Genomic DNA, 25,671 nt, shown 5'->3' on the forward strand with positions numbered 1-25,671 from the left:
AAATAAATGTCATAGGGATGTAATGTACAGCCTATGGAATACAGTCAATAATACTGTAATAACTTTACAAGGAGACATGGTTACTAGACTTATCATGATCAGTTTGTAATGTATATAAATGTCAAATCACTATATTGTATCCTGGAAACTAATATAATATTATATGCCAACTATACTTCAATAAAAAATAAACTAGAGGGGAAAAAAAGCAGGGTTGAGGGGGAAATCCTTAATCACAGCAGCAAAGCCCCTTTTGGCACGTAAGGTAACATATTTACAGGTTCCAGGGATTAGAACATAGACTTTTTTGCTGGGGGGACATTATTTGACCTACCACGTGCTCCAACAGATCTGTCAAATACCCATCAGAATCATCAGATAATCTACCAGTTCCAATCCTGAGTCTTAGGGAGCTTCCACCTGGAAATTGGTTCCTGCTGGTTTGTACGCCCTTTGCAGGCACGTAGGCTGCAGTTTCCTATGGAAGCTAAGTGAGGGAGTTATGGTGCCAAGCATGTACTGACATCGCCTGTGCAATATTGTCTCCTCTGTCATTCTCTTTGTTTTTGTGGAATTAAATCTCTTTTAATCTTTACTCTCATTTTCGTGGGGTTCTGGAAAAGAAAGAAGATAAACAAGTGTGATCAAGGCTCCATGTTTATCTGACAGTTGTCTTTCACGCAAACCTTCGTAACAGGGGTTTTTGTTATTGGTTTTGTTTTTATGGAGTCAAGAAAGAAGAGTTTTGATTGTGTAATTCAGGCAGGTGACCAGGAAAGAGAGACTGAAAGATCTGCTTGCACTATAATTTGACTAACAGACCTGATTTTCCAGAAAGGTCTATGAAGGACTTGCTGTAGGGATTCCTCTTCGCTTTAGAGACAGCTAGTGTGACCTGATGGAAGAGCAAGTGCTTAGGAGTCAGATAGACTTGTGTTTGTTTCCAGCTTTCCAACTTGCTACCTCCGTGACCTCTCTGAGCCTCACTATCTTCATCTGTAAAGTTGGCATAACAATAACTGATCACTTATTGTGGATCTGACTCATAGTAAGCACTCAACTACATCAAATGCGAAACTGCTTTCAAGTCAAGTCTCCTAGGTGGCAAGGGGTGAGGTGTTATTCTATAGTCAAGACTCTGTACCACATTGACAACTTCCAGAATCTGTCATCTGTGCTTTGGGCCTTCCCTGGGTTCTTCCCAATTTGTCTCTAAGTATTGTTGCTCTGACTCTGAACACTGTGACTCTGCTGCCGTTTTCCCATTTCAGCAAGGGCCTCCTGACCTAGCAGCCAAGGCGGCCCCTGACCTCTCGTCTACTGCCCCTGCTGGGATCCCTGGAACTTGGGACCACGGAAACTAATCGAGACCCCTCGGCCACCAAGAAAGACCTCCCCAGTGAAATCCAAGTAAGGACTACCCGGGATGGAGTGGAGCCTGGGGGCTTGGGCTCCATTACAGCCAGCTTTCTCTCACAAGATTTCTGAAACAGTCAACTTGGCAGCAAAATCCCAAGAGGGCCAGAAAGCCCAGCTTTCCACAGCCTGCAGGCTGCACAGCGCTCTAGCCAGTGATGCCGGGGCTGAGTGTCATTTTCAATGAGGAAGTCTCAGAATTAGCGCAGCAGGGAAAGGGCCCATGGCAGCTGCCGCTCCATGGGGGACAAAGAGCTTCTAGAACCAGGGGATGAGCTGTGCTGCTGGCCCGGGAACCCCTGGTCAGTGAACAAGTGCCAAGGCCTTCAGCCTGAGGTTCCCCAAGATCGTCCTGTTTTTAAAGATTCCTGTTGTCAGACCATATATTCCAATTTGTTTTCACTGTGGGGATCTCCCTTACTGGGGAGTGCTAAACCTGGTTTCTGAATTTCCAATTTTCTCTTTCTCGTTATTTCCCTTTTCACTTTCAGGCTAACTCCTCCTCCTCCGGCTTCAAAAAAACAAAATTATGCCCAACTGATAACAAAATCTGTTATTGCCCCAAAGTAAGTATTTTCATGTTCATGGGACAGAGCTGTTCAAGGTATGTGAATAAAATAATCTCCATTCTTGGCCTTCACAGCCCTTCCTGACTTGAGCTAATTGCTGCCAGGTATGTCAGAGAAATGCCAGAACCCGATGGGATTCCTCCCAGACCTCAGCTCCTACAAGTGGGTTCTGTGGTCCTCTGATCCCACAGCTTTCAAGGTCACTTCAAAGGAGCTCTCAGTGGGAGTGCCCCAGAAAGCCATTCCCTGACCTCAAAGGGCATGATGCCCAATACACGTCCTTGGCAAAGAGCCTCCCGTGGATTTATGGTGCTACTCACCCTTCTCCTGATTACCGTGTCTAAGGTTTTCTGTAGATTGCAGCTCTGTTTCTACTCATCAATTAAAGTTTTTAATCCATAAGTTTTTAATTATAAATAAGCTTAGATGTGTAACTTAGCTTTAGGCCTTTGCATGAATCTTTGTGTTCTATTTATTTGGAAAATTTTTATTGAGCACCTATTATTTGCTATACATTGAGTCAGGTGCAGGGGGACAGCAGTGAACACGGCAAAGTCTCCACTCTCAGGGACTCACATTCTAGTGGGGAGGGGCAGGGAGATGACCATAAACATGTTAATCCATCCAAGATCTACAAGTGCTACGAGGAAAAATAACACAGGCATAGGGAGGAGGGTGGGATTGCTATTTTATACCAAGAAGTCAGGGCAATCCCTGTGTAAAAAGCCAGCAGGAGCCACTTTGGCACCTCAGGCAAGCACTCTTGGCCAAGGGAACAGTGGGTACAAATGCCCTGGGTGGGAACTTGCTTGGCACGTCTGATCTTTTCCTGGAAAGCAAAGAGGCCCATGTGGGGGGAGTGGAGGAAGTGAGGAAACAGTGTTGGGAAACGAGCTCAGAGAAGCAGCAGAGATGATGAATGTAGTAAGCAGAATAATGACACCACCACCACCCTCCGCCCACAAAGAAGTGCATGTCCTAATCCCTGGAAACCACCACTTTGTTCTGTTACTTGCCAAGGGAAAATTAAGTTTGCACATGGAATTATGTTGCTCATCAGCTGACCTTGAGATGGACAGATCAACGTGGATTATCCAGGTGGGCCTAATGCAAATGTAAAGGTCCTTACACATGAAAGAGGAAGTCAGAGTGTCAGAGAAGGAGACATGACGATAGAAGCAGAGGTTGGAGTGATGCCGTTGTTGGCTTTGAAGATAGAGGACAAGGCCACTAGGAACAGGGGCAGCTTCTAGGAGCTGGAAAAGGCAAGGAAATAGATTCTCCTCTAGAGGCTCCGGGAGGAATACAACTCTGCCAACACCTTGATTTTAGCCCAGAGAGACCCATTTCAGACTCTGCCCTCCAGAACTATAACAAGCTGGTGTTGTTTTGGGGGTTTTCTTTTGTTTTTTGTGGTACGCGGGCCTCTCACTGCTGCGGCCTCTCCCGTTGCGGAGCACAGGCTCAGGACGCGCAGGCTCAGTGGCCATGGCTCACGGGCCCAGCGGCTCCGTGGCGTGTGGGATCTTTCCGGACCGGGGCACCAACCCGTGTCCCCTGCATCGGCAGGCGGACTCTCAACCACTGCGCCACCAGGGAAGCCCTATCCTCATTTTCTGATAAGGAAACTGAAGCACGGAGATGTTGAATAACTATGGTTGGTAGCAGAGCCAGGATTTAAACTCGGGCCCATCTAATTCCAAAACCTGAGCGGTTTCCACAATGCCTGGCCGCCTCCTGGCCTCTGGCCATTAAGGAGAACGCAGAGGAGGATGTGGGCTGGGAAGCAGAGCGGTGGCAGGGGCCAGCGGCTGGCTTGTGCACATGCTGAATTTGAGAGGCCTATGGAGGCGCTCAGGAGCCAGCCGGGTCTTGCGCTTGGGGGTGAGGAGAGAGGTTAAGCTGGGGGAGGGCACGGGCGGAACTTGGGCCCGGGCATCCCACCTCACACGTCTGTGTTTAAGATGTGAGTAGGGCACTAGCAGAAGACTGGAGCAATCTCAGCACTCCAGGCTTGCACTATACCTTATCTTCCACCTCGAGGCCCAGGAAATAATAAACGTGTCACCTGGCTACTGCTTCGTTCGGAATAGGGAGCAGATTTGCGTCACCTTGGGAGACGAGATGTCTGCTAGGAAAAAGCATTCAGAATCAGAGAACATGGACAAAGTCAGGACTTCCAGGCAATGTCCCTGGACCCGCATCCAGTTCCTCAGCCCCACCCCGGCCTGGCCTCGAGGACGAACCCCTTACCTGACGCCCAGTCCACGGCATCCCTTCACTCCTCAGCATGGCGCCGGCTCCTCTCCGCACCCACCTCTCTGCTCTGAGCCCGTTTGAGTCAGGCATACAAACGAGTCAGGCAGCTGATCTGGAGAATGACTGGGTGGGTGTCCCTCACACTAAAGGGGACTAGCTGTTTCTGGAGGTAATGAGTAGATGCAATGTTCAGAAAATAGTCTGAACTTGAACGGTGAGAGCTGAGAGTAAGGTCAGGGTTTCTGGGAGGCCAGAGCCTGCATCTCTTTTCCATTAAGTCGAAAGATACCACTCAGTTTACGCCTCTGAGAGGTGCAGCGTGGAAGGTTCTGGTCTGATTCCATCCCGGCTGGGCATGCTGACACCCCCTCTGTCATTCAAGGCCCACCCATTCTCTATCCTCCAGGACCATGTAAAGTCAGTCCCCACATCCTCTTCGCGCTACCTGCTAAACCTCTCATTCATATCTCCTCCTTCCCCATCTCCTCCTACATCCTCTCTCTTCTTTCCTCACCCTCAGGAATCAAGGACCTCATCTCTGCTGCACTGCCTGCCACCCTGTTCACTCCAGCTCAGCCGAACAGAGCTGAGTAACCTCACAGATTTCATGGAGTCCCCAGACTCAGAAACACAAAACTCCGTAAATCTACTCTGAAATCCACACTCTTAAATCCCCTTTGTCCTGTTTCCGGCCCATTCCTTGTCTATGAGTCACTGTCTGCCTCAATCCTATTCCTCCACCTAATTTCCTAATCCTGTGAATTTCTCCCTCCTCCATTTCAAGTATCTTTACCGAGTCAAGGTCAAATCCTAATAGATTTCTGGCATCCTCCTCTTTCCCTTCTAGTCAGTGGGTCACAAAACCACCCCTGCTCACTTCTGGCCAGATTACCCAAAAGGGCTCCGTGTGAGGCGCAGCCACCCTACTGCCAAATTCCTTCTTCCGAACCACCCTCTGCCCCTACCCCCCACCCCCCATGGTGATGGAGCAGGTGCAGAACGTGGCCTGGCTCTCACCAGGCCAGAGCCAGCCATGCCCAGGGAGGGCCCTGACTGGGACGGCATGGAAGCTGCGTGGATCACGGATTACTTGTCCCGCAGGACTGCTATCATTACTGACCTCGAAGAACAGATCTCAGAGCTGACAGCGATAATAGAGCAAATGAACAGAGCCCATCGTTCTGCCCAAAAACTGGTGAGTGGCCCTTGAGTTAACCGACATCTCTTTGGGAAGGGGAAAGGCCAGTAGTTTCAGATCACCTGCTATGTTCCAGGCAAGGCCAAGCACCTTCCTCCTGGGAGCCAGGCTGTCCAGGCAACAGCCCTGACTCCATCCTCACCCATAATTGCAAGAACTCAAGTCCCTCCTCTAGGCCTAACTCAATTTCCGGGAGTTCTCGGGGAGCCTCTGGCATGTTCAACGCCACTATCCTTTCCACACTAGGGGGTGCCAGCCATTTCCAGCAGGGCTGGCTGTGGCCTGTGCGGTGAGTTAAATTTCAGACCTTGCTGAGGCTCTTAGTAACCGCACCAGCGTGACCAGGACTTCAGTTTTGCTCAAAAGCTGCCCAGAAGCCTCCAGTACCACTTCCTGTTGCTGGTGAAGCTGCCATAGGCCACTCTCCAGAACCTGCTCATTTCCGTTTGCACTCTTCGTGTTCCCTGGGGATTCTGGGAACACTCCCTTTAAAATTCACCATTCATTTTATCACAGACTTTTCTTCTCCGCCCTAAGCAGAGGTGTCTGGTGGCCTGGACTGCAATGATACATCAGACCCATCCTTAGATCTCCTCCCAACTCCTCCCCTCTCCTCCCCATCTGCCTATCCCCTCCTGCCACCAGCACCCCCCCCCGGCCCCGCCTCACTTGCCGTTACCGAACCCACATGTGAAGGGTGACTTCCCAGCAGGCCAGCCCCTCGCCCTCTGATACACACCAGATGTGTCTGAATCCTGTAGTGACCCAGCATAGGACTCAGGCTGAGACCTTCCCTTCTGAGGATTCATTCCTATACCTTCCTGAAAACCCTGGCAAGTTCATGGTCACCTTCCTACAAAATTGAGGCTCAGGAAGTTAAATAATTTGCATGAGATCACTCACCTCACCTGTGGTGGGTTAATGGGCAAAAGGCACACTTTCAGTCACTGAAGCATCGGCCCTGCTGAAGACATATTTAGAGATTATTTCCATCGAGGGACCTCAGATTGGGATTCTTAAAATTCTCCCAGCTGTGAACACCCTACATTGTTGTGTGACTGTGCAGAAGGGGGGGTGTGCTGGCCCCGAGCCCTTGTCTCGGCTGGCAGTGTCTATTCCTCCTGAGGCACTGGCCAGAGGACCCGATGTGCATGTTAGAAGGGAGGTTCACCTGGAACTGAGCACTTCCTGCCTCCGGAAACAGAGCCATCCTGCCAATGAGGGCTTATTAACACTGGTTTTAAGTTCATCAAAGCAGGGTCTGAGTCTCAGGCCTCTTTGGCTCCTCCAGGTCAAGCCCTTTGCACAATCAACGATTGCTCAATTGAATTACGTATCCAAAAATCCGAAGGCCATGATCTTACAAAGAGATTACAGTCCAGCCAAAGAGGGCAGACCTGCCCACAAAATAGTGAAAGGGATGGTTTCCATGCACCCTTTGTGAACTGATTACGTACCAGACAATGCAGAGCAAGGCAAGAATTGTCCCGTTCCCTCAGTAACGATGTGCTTTCTGGCACTGCCGAACACAACGGGAGAGGCTTGGGGAGAGGGGCATACCCCGTGAATGGGAAGGCTTCTCAGAAGTTGCAGGTTGGAGTGGGAGTGGGGTCCTCAATCCTGTCTTGTAAATGCCAGCCTCGTTTCTAGCTCGCCAATGAAATGGATCTCCGCTGTGCTGAGATGCAGAAGAACTTTGAAAGCAAGAGGAGGTACACTTTCTGGCACAAGCTCTTGTGTTCTGAAGGTCCTAAGGCTCCTGCATCCTTGCAGGATTTCAGTTCACTGGGATTTCAGACAAGGCCAAATGGAACTGGGTGGCGAGGGGTAGGGGAGATAAGAGACATGTCTTTGGAGAGCAGAATGGTTTGATCTGAGGTCACTAAAATACAGCCCGGAGAAGGTTATTCCTGGCTTTGTAATTTCTCATCCAAATTTCATTTCAATTATAATCTCCCTTTAAGTTGATTGCCGAGAAGAGCCGTTTTTTGGTTCTCCAGGAGGTTTTCATGGTAAACTACTGTTGTTCCCAGCCTGGTCTCTCCCCACGCCTCTCCTCTTCTTCCTCTCACCTCTACTGTCCCTGGCTACTAGGTCAAGTCTGGGCAAAATGGGAAGAAGGTATGGGAAGGGCAGGAGCCAGAGCTGTAGAGACAAACCAAGGGGAAGAAAAAGGAGGTGTGTTTTCTGTGAGAGTGAGAAAAGCAAGAGTCCCCTTCCACACCTCCTGCTGGGCACCAGAGCAGCCCCAGTTGTCCTGCTGGAGAGAAGTCTTCCTAAGTGTCACAAACTTGCTTTTTAAAAAATTTTTTAATTAATTGACTTATTTACTAATAGACTTTTTTTTCTTTTTTTACTATTTTTTATTTTTGCAGTACGCGGGCCTCTCACTGTTGTGGCCTCTCCCGTTGCAGAGCACAGGCTCCAGACGCGCAGGCTCAGCGGCCACGGCTCACGGGCCCAGCCGCTCTGCGGCATGTGGGATCTTCCCAGACAGGGGCACGAACCCGTGTCCCCTGCATCGGCAGGCAGACTCTCAACCACTGCACCACCAGGGAAGCCCCTAGACTTTATTTTTTAAAGCAGTTTTAAGTTCACAGGAAAAAAGAGCATAAAGTAGAGAGAATTCCCACATACCCCCGGGCCCCATACCTGCACAACCTTGTGTCATCACTGACATCCCACACCAATATGCGACGTTTGTTACAATCAATGAAGCCTACACTGACACACACTGTTATCCCCCAATGTCCACAGTTTACATTAGGATTCACTCTTGATGCTGTACACGCTATGGGTTTTGACAAATATTTAGTGACACGTATCCGCCATTATAGTATCATACAGAATAATTTCATTGCCCTAAAAGTCCTCTGAGCTCTGCCTATTCATCCCTCTCTCCCCACTAACCCCTGGCAACCACTGATCTTTTGACTGCCTCCGTAGCTGTGCATTTTCCAAAATGTCACATAGTTGAAATCATACAGCCTGTAGCCCTTTCACAGTGACTTCTTGCACTTACCGATATGCATTTAAGGTTCCTCCGTGTCTTTTCTTGGCTCAACAGCTCATACAGCCTTTTATTTTTTTTAATATTTATTTATTTTATTTACTTATTATTTTTATTTTTGGCTGCGTCGGTTCTCAGTTGTGGCGCACGGGATCTTCACTGAGGCATGCGGGCTCTTCCTTGTGGCACATGGGCTTCTCTCTAGTTGTGGCACGTGGGCTCTTGAGCACGTGGGCTCTGTAGTTTGCAGCACGCGGGCTCTCTAGTTGAGCCACGAGGGCTTAGTTGCTCCGCGGCATGTGGGATCTTAGTTCCCCGACCAGGGATTGAACCTGCGTCCCCTGCATTGGAAGGCGGATTCTTTACCACGGGACCACCAGGGAAGTCCCATATGGCCTTTTATTTTAACACTCCTCTTGAACACTGCCGACATCTGCCTCCTGGAATGGAGGCTGGAGAGACCTTGGGCTCTAAAATTATCCTGCGTGTTAATCAGCCCACAGTTTCCCAAAAGGATTGTAAGCAAAGACTGTGCTGTTGGGGGGCATCCATGGCCCCCTGATGTCTCCATGCAAAATAGTGGATGGTGAAAACAGGGATCTCCTCACCCTTTTCTGGATGGATGTCAGGAGAATGTGTCAGGAAGTGAGGGCCCCACAGCCTGCCCACCAGCTGCCTGCGTGAGGGAGGGGAGGTGGGATCAGGTGAACTTTTCACGGATGACTGTGGCCTTCTCCTGGGGTCCTACGGGGAGCTCGAGGAGACTCACGCAGCACAGCTCAGTGAGCTGGAGAAAAACTACAAAGCAGCCTTGAAGGCAGAGAAGTTGGCTGCCCAGGATAAACTAGGTACGGTTGGGACCTGGGAGAATGACCCTGATGAAGGGGTAGCGGCTGACCCTGCAGATCTAGGGCAGAGGAACACCCACGGCCACGGGTGGACTCTGCCTAGGCTTTCAAGGTTTCCTTCTCAAGCCCAGGAAGAGCAAGTGGTTGAGAATGAAACTGAAAAAAGGGAAACCATGTCAAGCAATGTCCTCCCTACCCCCAGAAGTTTGAAGGGTCTGTGGCCAAGTTTTGGGGTCTGAGCAAGTCCCTTCATCTCCTTAAGTCTTAGTTTCCCCATCTAGGAATCAAGGACAAGAATACCTGCCTTTATCAGAGTGATTAGAATGTGAAAGCACTGTTTAAAGTATATTTAAAAGGTCTACAAACGTAATACTGTTCCAATTCAACAAGTTTCCTCACCTGTAAAATGATGGTGTTTCATTAAATTCTAACAGGCACACTGTGATTTGTGTGGCCTTAAAACCTGTAAGGGTTGTGTGGGCCATTTATCCCATTATTTATGCTGCCTTTGGGAAGGACAAAGTGTGTACCCTTCAGAATTCTGAGTTTATAGACTAATCGCCACAGGGAGAAGAATTTCTATAATCTCCTTATTTTCCTTTAGCTTACATTTTTAAAAGATGATATTTGTACCTTGCTGGTTTTCCAGTTCTCTAAAGAGAACATGTATTGTTTTCAAAACCAAGGTACACTAGGAATGTTATTTTAAAAAGAGAGAAGGTTTTGCTTCTGTTTTTCCTTCAGTTGTAGGTTTGCCCCCAGGGATTAGTCCTCATACTTGGGGTGCATCAGAATCACCTGAGAAGCATATTCTTGACAGATACTGAGCCTTGCCTCTGAAACTCAGCAGGTTTCGAGTGGGGTCGGGCCATCTAAATTTCTAATAAACTTCCAGAGTGATCGCTAAGGCAACACCATGGTTTCACCACCGACAAGATGAGTTTGAGGTACGGACGGTGTGCAGGAGAGCTCTCATTTGAATTTGAAAACATGTATTTCAGAGGAATAATGATGACCCTGTTGTTTTCCTTTTGTCCAGAGGATATGGGAAAGGAATATAAGTATCTGAAGAATATGTTTCATATATATCAGGTGAGATTCAGAGCTCCTTGGTGGATTATGAGAGAAAGAGAAGCAAGGCTCATTCCTGGTTGATGACGTTGAAATGAATCTAGAGCTCTTGCCCAGAAAATCATTTCCTGAAATTCCCAGCCTCCTTGAACCTAAGTGGCCCTCAAGGAGAAGAGGGAACCTGCGGACTGTGATGGCAGCCATGCAGGACATGTCAGTCACCCAGACCCTAAAGGAGCCCGTTGAAAAATACATTCGTCATTACAAAAGTAATACCTGCTCATTGTTTTTTAAAAAATGGGAATTCAAAAACCAACAACAGGGACTTCCCTGGTGGAGCAGTGGTTAAGAATCTGCCTGTCAGTGCAGGGGAGACGGGTTCGATCTCTGGTCCGGGAAGATCCCAAATGCTGCGGAGCAACTAAGCCCATGTGCCACAACTACTGAGCCGGCGCCCTAGAGCCCGCGAGCCACAACTACTGAGCCCGTGTGCCACAATTACTGAAGCCCACATGCCTAGAACCTGTGCTCCACAACAAGAGAAGCCACCACAACGAGAAGCCCGCGCACCGCAACGAAGAGTACCCCTCCCTCACCGCAACTAGAGAAAGCCCGCGCACAGCAACGAAGACCCAACGCAGCCAAGAATAAAACTAATTAATTAAAACAACAGCAACAACAGCAGCAACAACAAAAAGAATGAACTATCACCACCCCAAGACAACCACTGTTAATATTTGTACTTTGTAACATCTTTGATCTTAGTAAAGTACTGGGTCAAAAAGGATAAACACTTGGAAGGTCTTTGATGCATTTGGCCAAATTGCCACCCAAAAGGACTGTATCGCTCTGCACTGACTCTAGCAAGCAGGGTAGGGGGTACCTCAGAACACAGCCCATCCACTTAGCCAGCTAATTTGATGGAGCCCCAGGAAACCAGAATTAGGGCAGGATTTCATCCTAGGGGGATGAGAGAGTGGGAGGGGGGAAGTGGACAGGGGAAGGGCTGGGCCAGCAAGCCCCCCATCCTATGGTGACCAACTGGTCCTGGTTTGCCAGGGACTTTCCGGGTTTTAGCACTGACAGTCTGGAGTCCCAGGAAACAACTCAGTCCCAGGCAAACAATGACAGTTGATAAAAAAAAACAACAACTTGGCATTTCCCTTGTTTCCCCCTGTGCTATTGATGAGTGATTCATGGTTCAGAGGGAGCTGACACGAGCATCTGCAACATGCTCAACTGCCTGTCTTCAAAGGAAGCCCAGTTCCAACAGGGCAAACGCCATGCAGAGTTCTCTTTGATCTTTAGGGTTCTGCAGGCTCTTGGGTGACTGGGCTGGAATTGACTCCCACCAGTCACCATATGGGGCCCCCAGCAAGGGTCCCAGGTGAGGGAAGCTGCAAAGGGCTCAGGGCTGATCCTCAGGCCAGGATGCAGCCTTTCAGGATGCTTTTCTTCATGGTACCTTTGTACCTCCACAGGACAGCATTTATGATGGAATGGAGAAGTGGTCAGAGAAGAAGGCAGAATGGGAGAAGGAGTGGGAAAAGATCCTGTTACAGCAAAGTGAGTACAGAAAGTTTAGACTTTTTGATGACAGATGCACCAAGAAACTAGCATTAAGTTTGGTCTCAACTTGAGGAAGGCAGCCTTGAAGTCACGAAGGATGATGGGGGAGCTGCATGGCTGGACTCCTGAATGGAAAGGTGCCTGGAGTCTTCAAGAAAGTGCAACAAGGATAGAGTCTTTTATGTAGTTTAGCCACCTGAGGGTCTCAACCATACCCTCCAGAACTCACTGATTGCAAGTTTGGCAATCATGTGCTGGAACGAGCTTGTGGACATCTGTAGGATTGCAGACTTGTTTTCTGGGTACAGGTGACCCCGAAGTTCCAGAAAAAAAGCTCTTGAATTAGTTTCAAATATTCACTTGTTGGGGGAGGGGCAACACAGTCCATACTCCCACGTCCCCCCTAGAGGAAGCCATGTTTGATATATTTTTCAATTGAGATATATTTTAATTGATATAAGGTGTACAACATGTTGATTTGATACAGTCATATATTGCTGTGTATTTTTTAAATATTTCCAACACTTAGCACAGAGCCTGGATCATACATAGTGCCCTATAGGACACTTTCCTACCTCCACTGAGCTTCTTCATAAATGGAAAAAAGAGAGAGAAATCTCTGGAAACTGCTCCCTGACCTAGAGGACTAGTTGAGGTAGAATTGGGGGCTCTATAAACCTATTCCACATCCTAGCCCAACACAATTCAGATCAGATTTAGTTGATATTCACAAATCACGCATATAAATGCAGATACTCCCTGGGAAAGGTCATCCTTAAAGCCCTTCCCACCCTGGACTCCCAGGAGGTAGCATGAAGACCCTGGAGTCAAGGCTGGGGAATGGGGTGTGGAGCTGCTCCTGTCTGAGTCTTTACCTGGAATCTTGGTGTAGCATAGCCCACGTCATCACCCGGACTCCCAGCTACTCGTACTACGCTCATCCCATGTTGCCAGAGTCTATGCTAAGATGCTACGAGCAGTTTTGGAAGACCGGAATTTAGCTGCTCATAGTGTAGCTCAGTCCAGACTTATCTTGTGAGCCCGGGGGTTGCCTCCCTATCCACCCCTAGCACCACGATGCTGAAGAAGAACTTTGTGTAAGACCTGCACCCGTCCTTCCCCCTGTTTAGTACTGGGGCTCTGCTGGCAGGTTCCCCTGTCCCCCAAATACACTTAAGCCTAGCTCTGCCCCAGGGCTAAGTATACATTTTATTGAATAAATTTTATTGAATAAAGAATAATAAATTTTATTGCTAGAAAAGTCACATGAGCCAAGAGTTGTATTTTAAGGTAAGGGTATCAAAAAAACATGGTGATTGCTTCAGCAGAGGGAATGGACAAAATAATAAGCAACAGATCTAAAATAAACTTCTGGTTTCCCTACTCTATTTAACAGAGGTTTCTGTTTATTAATTTTTTTTTAATGAAAGCTTCTTTCTTTCTTTCTTTCTTTCTTCTTTCTTTCTTTCTTTATTTTTGGCTGTGTTGGGTCTTCGTTTCTGTGCAAGGGCTTTCTCTAGTTGCAGCAAGCAGGGGCCACTCTTCATTGCGGTGCGCGGGCCTCTCATGGTTGCGGCCTCTCTTGTTGTGGAGCACAAGCTCCAGACGCGCAGGCTCAGTAGTTGTGGCTCACGGGCCTAGTTGCTCCGCGGCATTTGGGATCTTCCCAGACCAGGGTTCGAACCCGTGTCCCTTGCATTGGCAGGCAGATTCTCAACCACTGCGCCACCAGGGAAGCCCAATATCCAATTAACATCATTCCTCTTAAAAGTGAGCTGAATACTGTACTTATGAGTAATAAAAACAAGGAAAATCATGCTTAGGTTTTTGAAATCTAAGTCTAAACAGTGGTGTCTTTCACCACTGAAAAGCAAAGTCAGCTCATGGCGCAGGAGAAGAAACTCACATGTTTCTGGGATAGTTTGTCACACTCACCACCAGCAATCAGGCTGGATGTGGGAGCATTATACCCTCAACCTCAACACATGAGGGTTTTTTTTAGCCAGATCAGATCACAAATATCCCCCTCAGTGATCTTTGACATTTCTTTTAAACTTACTATACTTTTTGTATCTACTACAAGTTCATTTTTAAACCTTCTCATCAAATTAAAGATACAATTAAAATCATGCCTACAGCTATGACTGTCTAGCTATTGCAAAGCCAGAGATTTAGATTGAATTTGCATGAAAATTATATTGTCCTGATTCCCATTCTCTTGACTTCCAGCTATCAAGAAAAAAAAAGAAAGAAAGAATAAAATAGCAGCATTTTAATTACTGTTTAGTTATGCAACTAAACAATAGCATCAATTAAGGGGAAAGAAGAGTTTTTTCCTCAGTGTGAAAGTAGGTTGTGGCATCTGTTTGCCCATATTTTTCTTGTCATCCTTATTGCTTACTTCAAAGTTCACATTGGTAAGGATGGAGAGAATATCTTCACCCCTGAAAAACATAACATAACCTTGTGACCATCTATGGGGGGAAAAATCAACTGGTAAACCCTATCATCTGCTGTGATTAGTGACAGTTATGTCCCTCAAAACAACAGGCATTTGAAATAACAAGATGTTAAACCAAGACCTACCACAGCTTTCTAGGTAAAGAAGTTGTCTCAGAGCTTAATATCTTATGACCATCACAAACTTCACTGTCAACATCAGATTTGGTTTCTTTGCCTCCTGACCTATTTGCACCTCACTCTGCTCCATGTATGTGTCACTTACCCCCAATCGCCTCAACGCCCCCCCCCCCAACATCCTCTGCCTCAAACTGGCATTGCTTCTGTGGATTTATCTGTGGCCGCATCAAACTTTAGGCAAGTGGAAATTGAAAGTCTCCTGCAGCCACCCCACTGCTTTCTCACCAGCTTCTCTTATCAGTTTAGTTGGGCAACCTGTTTATTCACTTCTGTAGCTAACCCCTTGGAACCTCGCAGGATTCGTGGTCTAAGTTACAAAATGAAAATGTAGTGTGGGTGTTATGGTTCAGTCCTTCATCTGCCATGGGAAATTCTTGCTCTTCATACACTTAAAACATAATGAGACACAGAACTAGAAGCAACCTACAGAGGATTCCTTGCTATTTATCTGCTGGTTGTGTGTGCATTTGGTGAACTGTGCCGTACAAAACCATCATTTAAATAAAGGAAACATAAGATAATAAATGAGGGAAAGTTATTTTCCCACATTTTGTGGGCTTCAAAGCAAATTTGTGGGAATAGAAAAAGTTTCTGATCTTTAGCACTTATCTCCCACAAGAGGGTCCGAGGTTGGTCAGCTATTATAGAACTTTTGACAGGGTTGGAGGATGTTAAACATGGAAATTCCAAACTAGTTGAGTGGGTTCAGTCATATTTCTGCCTAAAGACAGAGATAAACTATATGACTTTGCCATCTTTCCCACTCTACGATATGCTGATTGTCCTTTGAGGTGCTAAATAAAAGAAACTCCTCAGTAAGTATTTCAGTTTTTTCCATCAGTAAACTTGCCCTCTTTCCCACTCTGCAACTGACCTGAGAATTACAGTTATATGATCCACAGCTAGACATTTAAAGATGAATGAAGTGTTGAATAAGCAAAAATTACCTAGGACACCTTTCTCTCAGGCTCTGGCAAAGTGACTGGATATACCAGGTCCCCTCCATGGGGCTTCGGTAGGAAACATAGTTGTCCACGGTGGCCATCCCCAGCAGAAAGTCAGCCTCATCTGGGATATATCTCTTCTGAAGCGATGAATCCACTTCTAAATAGGTTTCCTTCTGTTCTGAGTCAGTTTCAACAGCTATACCTCTCTGGTAGTTATACCCTTGACAAGCCTGAATAAAAAAGATTTTGGGTTTGCCAAGAAGGGAAGGGCACTTTGAACCAGTGAAGTAAGAGGTCAGCTCATAGATGGGGGCTTCCTGCCCATCGGAGCCATAGATGATGCCTTTGTCTCCATGGGAGAGGATGCAGCAGATGAAGCAGTCCTTGTTATTGTGGTCCATGCTTTGGTAGGATTTCAGAACCTCACAGATTTTCTTCGCAGTGTAGTCTTTGTAATGCACTATCTCAAAATGAAGCTCACTAAAGGTCTTTCTCAAAGCCTCTGAAAAGTGAAACAAGAAAAGTCATATTACACCGCAAGAATTCCCAGACCACAACCCAGGACTAGAGAGAACATTGATCAGATAAGAATCTGAACCAGAACTTAAAAACAAGACCCTCTATATTAGTGGCTGGATTCCATAGACTTCTAATGTTTACTGCCACTAGCTGAAAATATTTCCCAGCCCTGAGGCAAAAGAGAAAGGGGAGACTGCTATTGTTGGCCTGTTGTCTTTTCTCAACTAGTCTACAAGCTATTATTTAGGCTTACTACCTAACCAATCTAAAAAGTAACTAATACTTACATAATCAGAAAAAAAGCAAAAACAAATTTTTAATAAAAGATCCATACTTATTTTATCCTGAACCCTCTCAAAATTGTTCATCAAAATACGAGATATGAATGTTTTAAAAGTCAAGTAGAACTAAAAAGCTACAAAAAAAGCTTTACAAAAAAGCTACCCCCCTCTACTCCTTCCTTTTACCCAGTCATGTTCTGTCCAGCCATTTCTATGAAGGAAGCCACTTTCAACTTTTAGCTATTTTTTTTTTTTTGGTATTAGCCTCCATTTTGTAATGAATTTGGGCTCATTTCTATTTATTCATTTATAAATTTTAGACTTTTGTATTGAGTTCCTATTGTGGGTGATGAGTGCTTGGTGCTCTTATACATTTACAAGGTTTAGTTGAAGCAATAGAAATATATGTATTACTAATACTATGTAAACATAATATTCTTTGATTATGCTTCCTTTCTTATTAAGCTTTTTGTCTTTCCTGGAATTAGCAATAGCATTATTTTTTTTCACTGCTTTGTTTTCTACATGCTTAACATTAGTTTCCCCCAAATGCTCTAATTGATCTAGTCAAAGTCTTTCAGCATTTTTCAGGCTGCCTGTCTGATTATTTTAGATAAAAATAGCATATATTTAAGGTGTACAACATGATGATATGAATAGTGAAATGATTACTACAGTTAAGCTAATAATTTATCTCCTCACTCAGTTACCTTTTGTTTGCATGTGTGTGTGTGTGTGTGTGTGTGTGTGTGTGTGTGTGTGTGTGTGATGAGAACACCTGGAATATAGTCTCTTTGCATACTTCTCATGTTCAATACAGCATTATCAACTATTGCCATCATGCTGTACAGTAGATTGCTAAACTTATTCATCCTACATACTGCTACTTTATACCCTTGATCAGAAATACAATCAAGGCCATTTTAATAAAAAATGTTTTCATGGTAAATATTAAGTAAATGAAAATCGAAAGCCTGAAACCTTTTCTTCAATACCAAGATATACGATGATGAGTGACGTAGTCAGTGAACTTAAGTTCTGTGGCTTTTTAAAACCTTAGAATAGATTTGCTTGAATAAACAAATGTTAACAGAAACCATTCACAGAGTCCTGATGATTAAAATCAACCTATCTTATTTTCTAAACTACTTTATTTAAAAAATAAGTAATTACCTGATGTTATGACTCATAAACACCATTTTCAAAAATTCTTTGATCAAGTAAAAATTCTTAATATCACAATGGTTGGGTTGAATTCTTTCTTTTATTGCTTTTAGTTGTAGCCATTTCTATGTTCACATGATGCAAATTATTTTTCATTTAACTTGTAAGCTCTCAATCTTAGCCGAAAAAGGCTGAGCCAAAGACTTTCTGTTTAGTTTAACATTTGAAAATGCTATTTCTGTTAAGGACTCAATTTCTGCTGTACTCACAGCCCAACTTTTATAAACACAACTTCCGTAAATGGTCTTGATACCAAAGCAATGTTTTCCACCCAACACCTAATACACTCTATAGAGGCTCTATTCATCTAGTGGAATTAAAAACAAAGTTTATTGTTGCTTTTTATAAGCTTTTTAGTAAGATTTGATATTTTATCTTTATATATACATTGCTTTGATTTTTAAAATTAATTAAAAAAAAACAAAAGCAGAAAACTAACAAGTATGTAAGAATGTTGTTCACCTCCACAGGGAAATACGGTTATAACCATCTTTTTGAAACACGTGGCCCTGTTGATACAGCTTTTGTTCTCCCCTTCTGACAAAAACATAGATATCAGAAATATTTCATTTCTCTTTTGGGTTCTACTGTACCTGCATCCAAGTTTGTTCCATTCCTATCCTTCATGCTGTGAAGTTTGGGCACATCCTTCCTTGCTATGCTAAAATCATAATTGTTAAAGATCAAACAGTATCCCCGAGGTTTGCTTTTCATTCGGTAAACTGTGTTCGATGTCTGGAAAACAAAAATCCAGCCCAGGAGCTGACTCTGTGGATCAAACACTTGAGACGTGAACAAACAACTCCCTAGTAAGAGGTTAGGCGTCACCTAAGCCAAACTGGGATGCAAGTGCACTTTCCATAGCCCCACCCCAACTTGGCACTGCTCCCCTAAGGAACTAGTTTCCACTCATCCCCCGACAAGGATCGCAGACTTCTTCCCCACAGTTAGTGTGGAAAGTCAGTGTCCCAATACTTGGGCGTCCTGAGCATTTGCACTTATATTAATAGTGTTGTCACCACATTGTACTGGTATTATTTATTCTCATTTCTGCTCAAGGCAGTGAACATCTGTGCCAGGGACTAGGATTATTATTAATTTGTGAGAGCTCAATCAGGAGTTCCTGGATGAATGACTGTCTTGGTGCTGTCTCTGGGCTGCCCCTTTGAGACCTTGTGATTCCCTCAGCTCTCTGCTCAACTCATCCATGCTTCTGGGCTAACAGGTGAGGGCCTGCCCATCACACAGCATAGCATGGTCCCAGGATTTTTCAAGCTGTTGACTTAATCTGGATCTCAGGACCAAAGTGACTCGAGGAGACAGATGTGCTAGGCACGCAGGTCTTGGCTGTGCTACAGGTTACAGTATCCAGACTCTACTACTTGACAGTATCAATCAGAGGTGACCCTGTGACCTCCTGACTTCCCTGGGGTTGTTTCAGTGCTGAGATATTTAGCATTGATTGGAAAATCCATGCAGTTCCTCAAGGTGGAGAAAAGGGCCCCAGACTAGGGGGCCAAATTCCTGGCTCTACTACTTAATAACCTGAAGACTTTGGACAAGTTAACGAATCTCTCTTGCACTCAGTGTCATTAGCTGACGGGTGGGGATAAAAGCATGCAGAGTGCTTTTACTGTTTACAAAGCGCCACATGACTTCAGTTAATCCTTGATGTTCAGACTGAGAGAGGTCTGGTAACTTGCTCAGGAATCCACTAACAAACGGTCTCTCCTAAGCTTAATTTCAAGTCTCCCACTAGACGTTAGGCATACAGGGTTTCCTCTGTTTCCCACCACAAGGAAGAGTGAATGGGCTGCTGAGCCACAATGTGGTAAATTGCTGAAAGTTACAGAAACAGAAGTGATATCTAGAAAGGCAATTCTTGGGCCAGCTCATTGGGATGAGATCATAGAGACAACTAGATCGTTAGCATGTGCTGCTTACCCCTAATCGCAAAGGAGAAACTGTTTTGAAATGCCGAGCTAAAAGAAGACTTTGCTTTTTCTAATCCTGCTGACTCTTCTCCCAAAGCCCTCTCCCATTTAGGCTGATGCAGCTGCTGAAAGGATCAGGTTGGAGGCTCCCCACCCCTCTACCCTCCAACTATTCCAACATCTTCGCTTTTAAAATAGAAATTTAACACATGGGAAACCTTTTCAAAATTCAAAGTTTAAAAGTCACATTTTAAACTTGTGCTTTTGTGAATTTTTTTCTACAGTTCTCAACATTTTCAATAAGTTTCTGTCCCTTATTAGTTTATCTGGAAGCTAAAAAAAACCTCAGGAACACAATAACTAGAATCTGCAGCACAAAGGAGAAAAGGAATGGGAATTTCCCCGTACCTGTGACTCACTGTCCTTTTCTCCTGGAGAGTCCGACATGGCCAGCATTTCAAAGGAGCCCCCACTTATGAACAATTGTGACACATCTGGAATGACACAGGCAGGGAAGGTGCTTTGGTGAGGAAAGATGTAGCACCCAGGACAACATAAAGTCCCTTTTAAAATGAAAATTCACAGGACTTCCCTGGTGGCTAAGTGGTTAAGGATCCTCCTGCCAATGCAAGGGACATGGGTTCGAGTCTTGGTCTGAGAAGATCCCACATGCCGTGGAGCAACTAAGCCTGTGTGCCACAACTACTGAAGCCCGCATGCCTAGAGCCCATGCTCTGCAACAAGAGAAGCCACCACAGTGAGAAGCCCACACACCACAACGAAGAGTAGCCCCCACTTGCTGCAACTAGAGAAAGCCCATGCACAGAAAAGAAGACCCAATGCAGCCAAAAATTTTTTTAATTTAAAAATAAATAGAATAATTTTTTAAAAAATAAAGTCAGGATTTGTTAAAAAAATAAAATAAAGAAAAAAAAAGAAAATTCACAGACCACCTTGAACATAATATCCTTGCAGTTCACAGAATAAGGGAAAATCTTATCACTAACTAACTCTGCCCCTATTTCAAACATGCTGGCCTGGGGCTGCAGGGTCTTTGTCTTTTGACAATGCCTTTTATATCTTCCAATGTGCAGAGAAGGTGAAAAGTAGCCAGTGCTATTAGGAGAACAGGTCCATTAACATGCAAATGTCATCTGCATACAGAGTGAAGTAAGTCAGAAAGAGAAAAATAAATATCGTATATTAACGCATATATGTGGAATCTACAAAAATGGTACAGATGAACCAGTTTGCGAGGCAGAAATAGAGACTTAGACGTAGAGAGCAAACGTATGGACACCAAGCAGGGAAAGTGGGGGTGGGATGAATTGGGAGATTGGGATTGACATATATACACTAATATGTAGAAAATAGAAAACTAATGAGAACCTGCTAGATAGCACAGGGAACTCCACTTCATTGTACAGTAGAAGCTAACACAACATTGTAAAACAACTATACTCCAATAAATAAATAAATAAATAAAACAAAATGAAAAAAAAAGATGGAGAAGTGGTCACGATTGTGACTGCTGTAGCCCTCCCTCTCCCCAGCCTGGGTGAGCAAGTGAGCCCTAATCAGCCGCTGCTTTTGCCCCCTCTTGCCTGGGTGGGGAACAGATGCCTGAGGGTGGCCCACATGCACAGACGGCACCAAAACCAAAGTTGAACTCCAGGGGCAGTGGGACCAAAGAAGAGAAAGGGAAATCTCTCTGTGCAGCCACAGGAGCAGAGGGTTAAATCCCTGCAATCAGCTTGGTAAACCCTGCATCTGTGGAATATCTGAATAGACAATGAGTGTTCCTGCAGTTGAGGCTGTGGACTTTGGGGGCAACTGTGGACTTTGGGGGCAACTGTGGACTTTGGGGGCAAGTACACGCCAGAGTTGGGCCAGGTCAGAGTCTGAGCTGGCCGTACATAGCCCACAGCAGGTCCAGAGACCCACCTAGAAGTACTGGAGGACTTCCCAGGCAGGCAGGGATTGGCTGCACTTCACTGTGGGAGCAAGGACACTGACAGGTGAGGCCACAGGAAAATATTAATATTACTATTATTTTTTTCACTTTGTTCTATTGTTTTTTATTATTCTTTTAATTTTTATGTACTTTTTCTTTTCTTTTTATACTTTTATTTGTAATATATTTTTTACTCTATTTTTTTTCCTCTTTCTACTTTACTTTGTCATTATATCGTGCTTTTTCCTTGTTTTTCTTTTTTCCTTTGTTTTTATCTTCTTTTTAACTATATTTTATATTTTTCAATTTTTACTTTTTTGTTGTTTTGTATTTTTTCCTTTTGTTTTCACCTTTCTTATGTTTTTATGTTTTTTTATCTCTTTTGTGTGTTTTATGCTTTCTTTGCCTTTTTTTAGATTGCTTTCTGCTTTTGATTGGTTTTTTGTTTTGCTTTTACCATTCAACTTGGGGTTTTGTTTGTCTGTTCTTTTTTTTTTTTCTTTTCTTCCACACCATGTGGCTTGCAGGGTCTTGATGCTCCAGCCAGGTGTTGGGCCTGAGCCTCTGAGGTGGGAGAGCTGAGTCCAGGATGTTGGACCACCAGAGAACTCCTGGCCCCAGGGAATATTAATCAGCGAGAGTTCTCCCAGAGGTCTCCATCTCAACAGTAAGACCCAGCTCCACCCAAGGGCCAGCAAGCTCCAGTGCTGTATGCCTCACAACAAACAACTAGCAAGACAGGAATGCAACCCCACCCATTAGTCTAAACCCCAGCCTTTAGTCAGACAGGCTGACTAAAGTCATACTACGCTCACAGACACCCCAAAACACACCACTGGAGGCGGCCCTGCCCACCAGAGGAACAAGATCCAGCTCCACCCACCAGAATGCAGGCACCAGTCCCCCCACCAGGAAGCCTACACAAGGCACTGGACCAACCCCACCCACTGGGGGCAGATGCCAGAAGTAAGAGGAACTATGACCCTGCAGCCTGCAGAAAGGAGACCCCAAACACAGTAAGTTAAACAAAATGAGAACACAGAGAAATATGCTGCAGATGAAGGAGCAAGGTAAAAACCCACAAGACCAAACAAATGAAGAGGAAATAGGAAGTCTACCTGAAAAAGAATTCAGAGTAATGATAGTAAAGATGATCCAAAATCTTGGCAATAGAATGGAGAGAATACAAGAAATGTTTAACAAGGACCTAGAAGAACTAAAGAGCAAACAAACAGTGATGAACAACACAATAACTGAAATTAAAAATACTCTAGAAGGAATCAATAGAATAACTGAGGCAGAAGAATGGAGAAGTGAGCTGGAAGACAGAATGGTGGAAATAACTGCTGCAGAGCAGAATAAACAAAAAAGAATGAAAAGAATTGAGGACAGTCTCAGAGACCACTGGGACAACATTAAACGCGCCAACATTCGAATTATAGGGGTCCCAGAAGAAGAAGAGAAAGAGAAAGGGCCTGAGAAAACATTTGAAGAGATTATAGTTGAAAACTTCCCTAATATGGGAAAGGAAATAGTCAATGGAGCCCAGGAAGCACAGAGAGTCCCATACAAGATAAACCCAAAGAGAAACACACCAAGACACATATTAATCAAACTATCAAAAATTAAATACAAAGAAAAAATATTAGCAACTTCCCTTGTGGTCCAGTGGTAAAGAATCTGCCTTACAATGCAGGGGACGTGGGTTCGATCCTTGGTCATGGAACTAAGATCCCACATGCCGCAAGGCAACTAAGCCCATGTGCCACAACTACTGAGCTCACATGCCTCAACTAGAGCCCGTGTGCCACAAATTACAGAGCCCGTGTGCTCTGGAACCTGCATGCCACAACTACAGAGCCCATGCACCCTGGAGCCTGTGCACTACAGCTAGAGAGAGAAAACCCACACACCACAACTACACAGAAGCCCGCACACCACAACGAGAATCTGCATGCTGCAGTGAAAGATTCTGCATGCCTCAATGAAGATCCTGTGTGCCACAACTAAGAGCCAACACAGCCAAAAATAAAAATAAATAAATAAATAAAAAATCTTTAAAAAAAAAGAAAAAATATTAAAAGCAGCAAGGGAAGAGCAACAAATAACATACAAGGGAATCCCTGTAAGGTTATGAGCTGATTTTTCAGCAGAAACTCCACAGGCAACAGGGAAGGGCCGAATATATTTAAAGTGATGAAAGGGAAAAAGCTACAGCCAAGATTACTCTACCCAGCAAGGATCTCATTCAGAATTGATGGAAAAATCAAAAGATTTACAGACAAGCAAAATGTAAGAGAATTTAGTACAACAAAACCAGCTCTACAACAAATACCAAAGGAACTTCTCTACGCGGGAAACACGAGAAGAAAAAGACCTACAAAAACAAACTCAAAACAATTAAGAAAACGGTAATAGGGACGTACATATTCATAATTACCTTAAATGTGAATGGATTAAATGTTCCAACCAAAAGACACAGGCTCGCTGAATGGATACAAAAACAAGACCTGTATATATGCTGTCTACTAGAGACCCACTTCAGACTTAAGGACACATACAGAAAGTGAAGTGATAGAAAAAGATATTCCATGCAAATGGAAATCAAAAGAAAGCTGGGGTAGCAATACTCATAACAGATAAAATAGACTTTAAAATAAAGAATGTTACAAGACACAAAGAAGGAAACTACATAGTGATCAAGGGATCAATCCAGGAAGAAGATATAACAATTATAAATATATATGCACCCAAGATAGGAGCACCTCAATACATAAGGCAAATGCTAACAGCTATAAAAAGGGGAAATCAACAGTAACACAATAAAGGTGGGGGACTTTAACACCTCACTTAACAGATCATCCAGACAGAAAATAAATAAGGAAACACAAGCTTTAAATGACAAAATAGACCAGATAGATTTAATTGATATTTACAGGACATTCCATCTGAAAACAGCAGATTACACTTTCTTCTCAAGTGCACATGGAACATTCTCCAGGATAGATCATATCTTGGGTCACAAATCAAGGCTTGGTAAGTTTAAGAAAATTGAAATCATATCAAGCATCTTTTCCAATCACAATGCTATGAAATTAGAAATCAATTAGAGGAAAAAACCTATAAAAAACACAAACACATGGAGGCTAAACAATATGCTACTAAATAACCAAGAGATCACTGAAGAAATCAAAGAGGAAATTAAAAAATACCTAGAGATAAATGACAAAAAAACACGATGGCCCAAAACCTATGGGATGCAGCAAAAGCAGTTCTAAGAGGGAACTTTATAGCAATACAATCCTACCTCAAGAAACAAGAGAAATCTCAAATAAACAATCTAACCTTACACCTAAAGGAACTAGAGAAAGAAGAACAACAACAACAAAAAAAAAACAACCCAAAATTAGTAGAAGGAAAGAAATTATAAAGATTAGAGCAGAAACAAATGAAATAGAAGAGTAGCCCCTACTCGCCACAGCTAGAGAAAGCCCATGTGCAGCAACAAAGATCCAACACAGCCAAAAATAAATAAATAAATTTTATTTTAAAAAAAGACACATGCACCTTGATATTCATTGCAGCACTATTTACGATAGCCAGGTCATGGAACTAATGTCAATGCCCATCAACAGACAAATGGGTAAAGAAGAAGTGGTACATATATACAATGGAATATTACTCAGCCTACAAAAAGGAATGAAATTTGCAGAGACGTGGATGGACCTAGAGACTGTCATACAGAGTGAAGTAAGTCAGAAAGAGAAAAACAAATATCATATATTTAACACACATATGTGGAATCTAGAAAAAATGATACAGATGAATTGGTTTGCAAGGCAGAAGTAGAGACACAGACATAGAGAACAAACGTATGGACACCAAGGGGGAAAACGGGGGGTGGAAAGAATTGGGAGATTGGGACTGACATATATATATACTAATAGGTAGGAAATAGATAACTAATGAGAACCTGCTCTATAGCACGGGGAACTCTACTTCAATTCACTGAAACTAACACAACATTGTAAAACAACTCTACCCCTATTAAAAACAAAATGCGGATGTGGTAGAAGGTTGTGGAGAGGAGGCAATGAGGCTATCAGGAAGTAAATTAACTAAATAAACCTCGAAAACATATCTGCAAGTATTACCGTTTGAAAATTCATCTGGACCTCTTCCAAGGCTCATTCCTTGCTCTGAATTTAAAAAGAAACACACATATTTGATTA

General features: G+C 44.2%; 2 protein-coding genes across 12 annotated transcripts in view; one reads left to right on the top strand and one right to left on the bottom strand.

The window, feature by feature from the left end:
- Positions 1 to 1,312: 1,312 nt before the first annotated feature.
- FLACC1 (flagellum associated containing coiled-coil domains 1) lies at positions 1,313 to 13,038 on the top strand (the record flags this gene model as incomplete). Its single annotated transcript, XM_067742368.1, has 9 exons — positions 1,313 to 1,410; positions 1,908 to 1,982; positions 3,998 to 4,168; positions 5,346 to 5,439; positions 7,093 to 7,154; positions 7,709 to 7,712; positions 9,207 to 9,300; positions 10,340 to 10,392; positions 11,853 to 13,038. Coding segments are annotated over 9 exons (810 nt in total), but the record flags the coding sequence as incomplete, so codon positions are not given.
- Positions 13,039 to 13,171: 133 nt separating this feature from the next.
- CASP8 (caspase 8) overlaps positions 13,172 to 25,671 on the bottom strand; it is a 38,510-nt gene continuing 26,010 nt past the window's right edge. For 10 of the 11 annotated variants that reach the window (XM_067741010.1, XM_067741011.1, XM_067741012.1 and 7 more), the window contains 5 exons: positions 25,594 to 25,638; positions 19,894 to 19,979; positions 18,145 to 18,286; positions 15,528 to 16,029; positions 13,172 to 14,384 (listed from right to left, as the gene is read on the bottom strand). In XM_067741010.1, the coding sequence (XP_067597111.1) occupies positions 14,249 to 14,384; positions 15,528 to 16,029; positions 18,145 to 18,286; positions 19,894 to 19,979; positions 25,594 to 25,638 (911 nt within the window). In that variant the 3' untranslated portion in view covers positions 13,172 to 14,248. The remainder of the gene's footprint in view (positions 14,385 to 15,527; positions 16,030 to 18,144; positions 18,287 to 19,893; positions 19,980 to 25,593; positions 25,639 to 25,671) is intronic. The other variant, XM_067741014.1, reaches the window with a different exon arrangement.

The sequence above is a fragment of the Pseudorca crassidens genome, chromosome 6 (assembly GCF_039906515.1).
Source record: "Pseudorca crassidens isolate mPseCra1 chromosome 6, mPseCra1.hap1, whole genome shotgun sequence".
NCBI classification, from domain to species: domain Eukaryota; kingdom Metazoa; phylum Chordata; class Mammalia; order Artiodactyla; family Delphinidae; genus Pseudorca; species Pseudorca crassidens.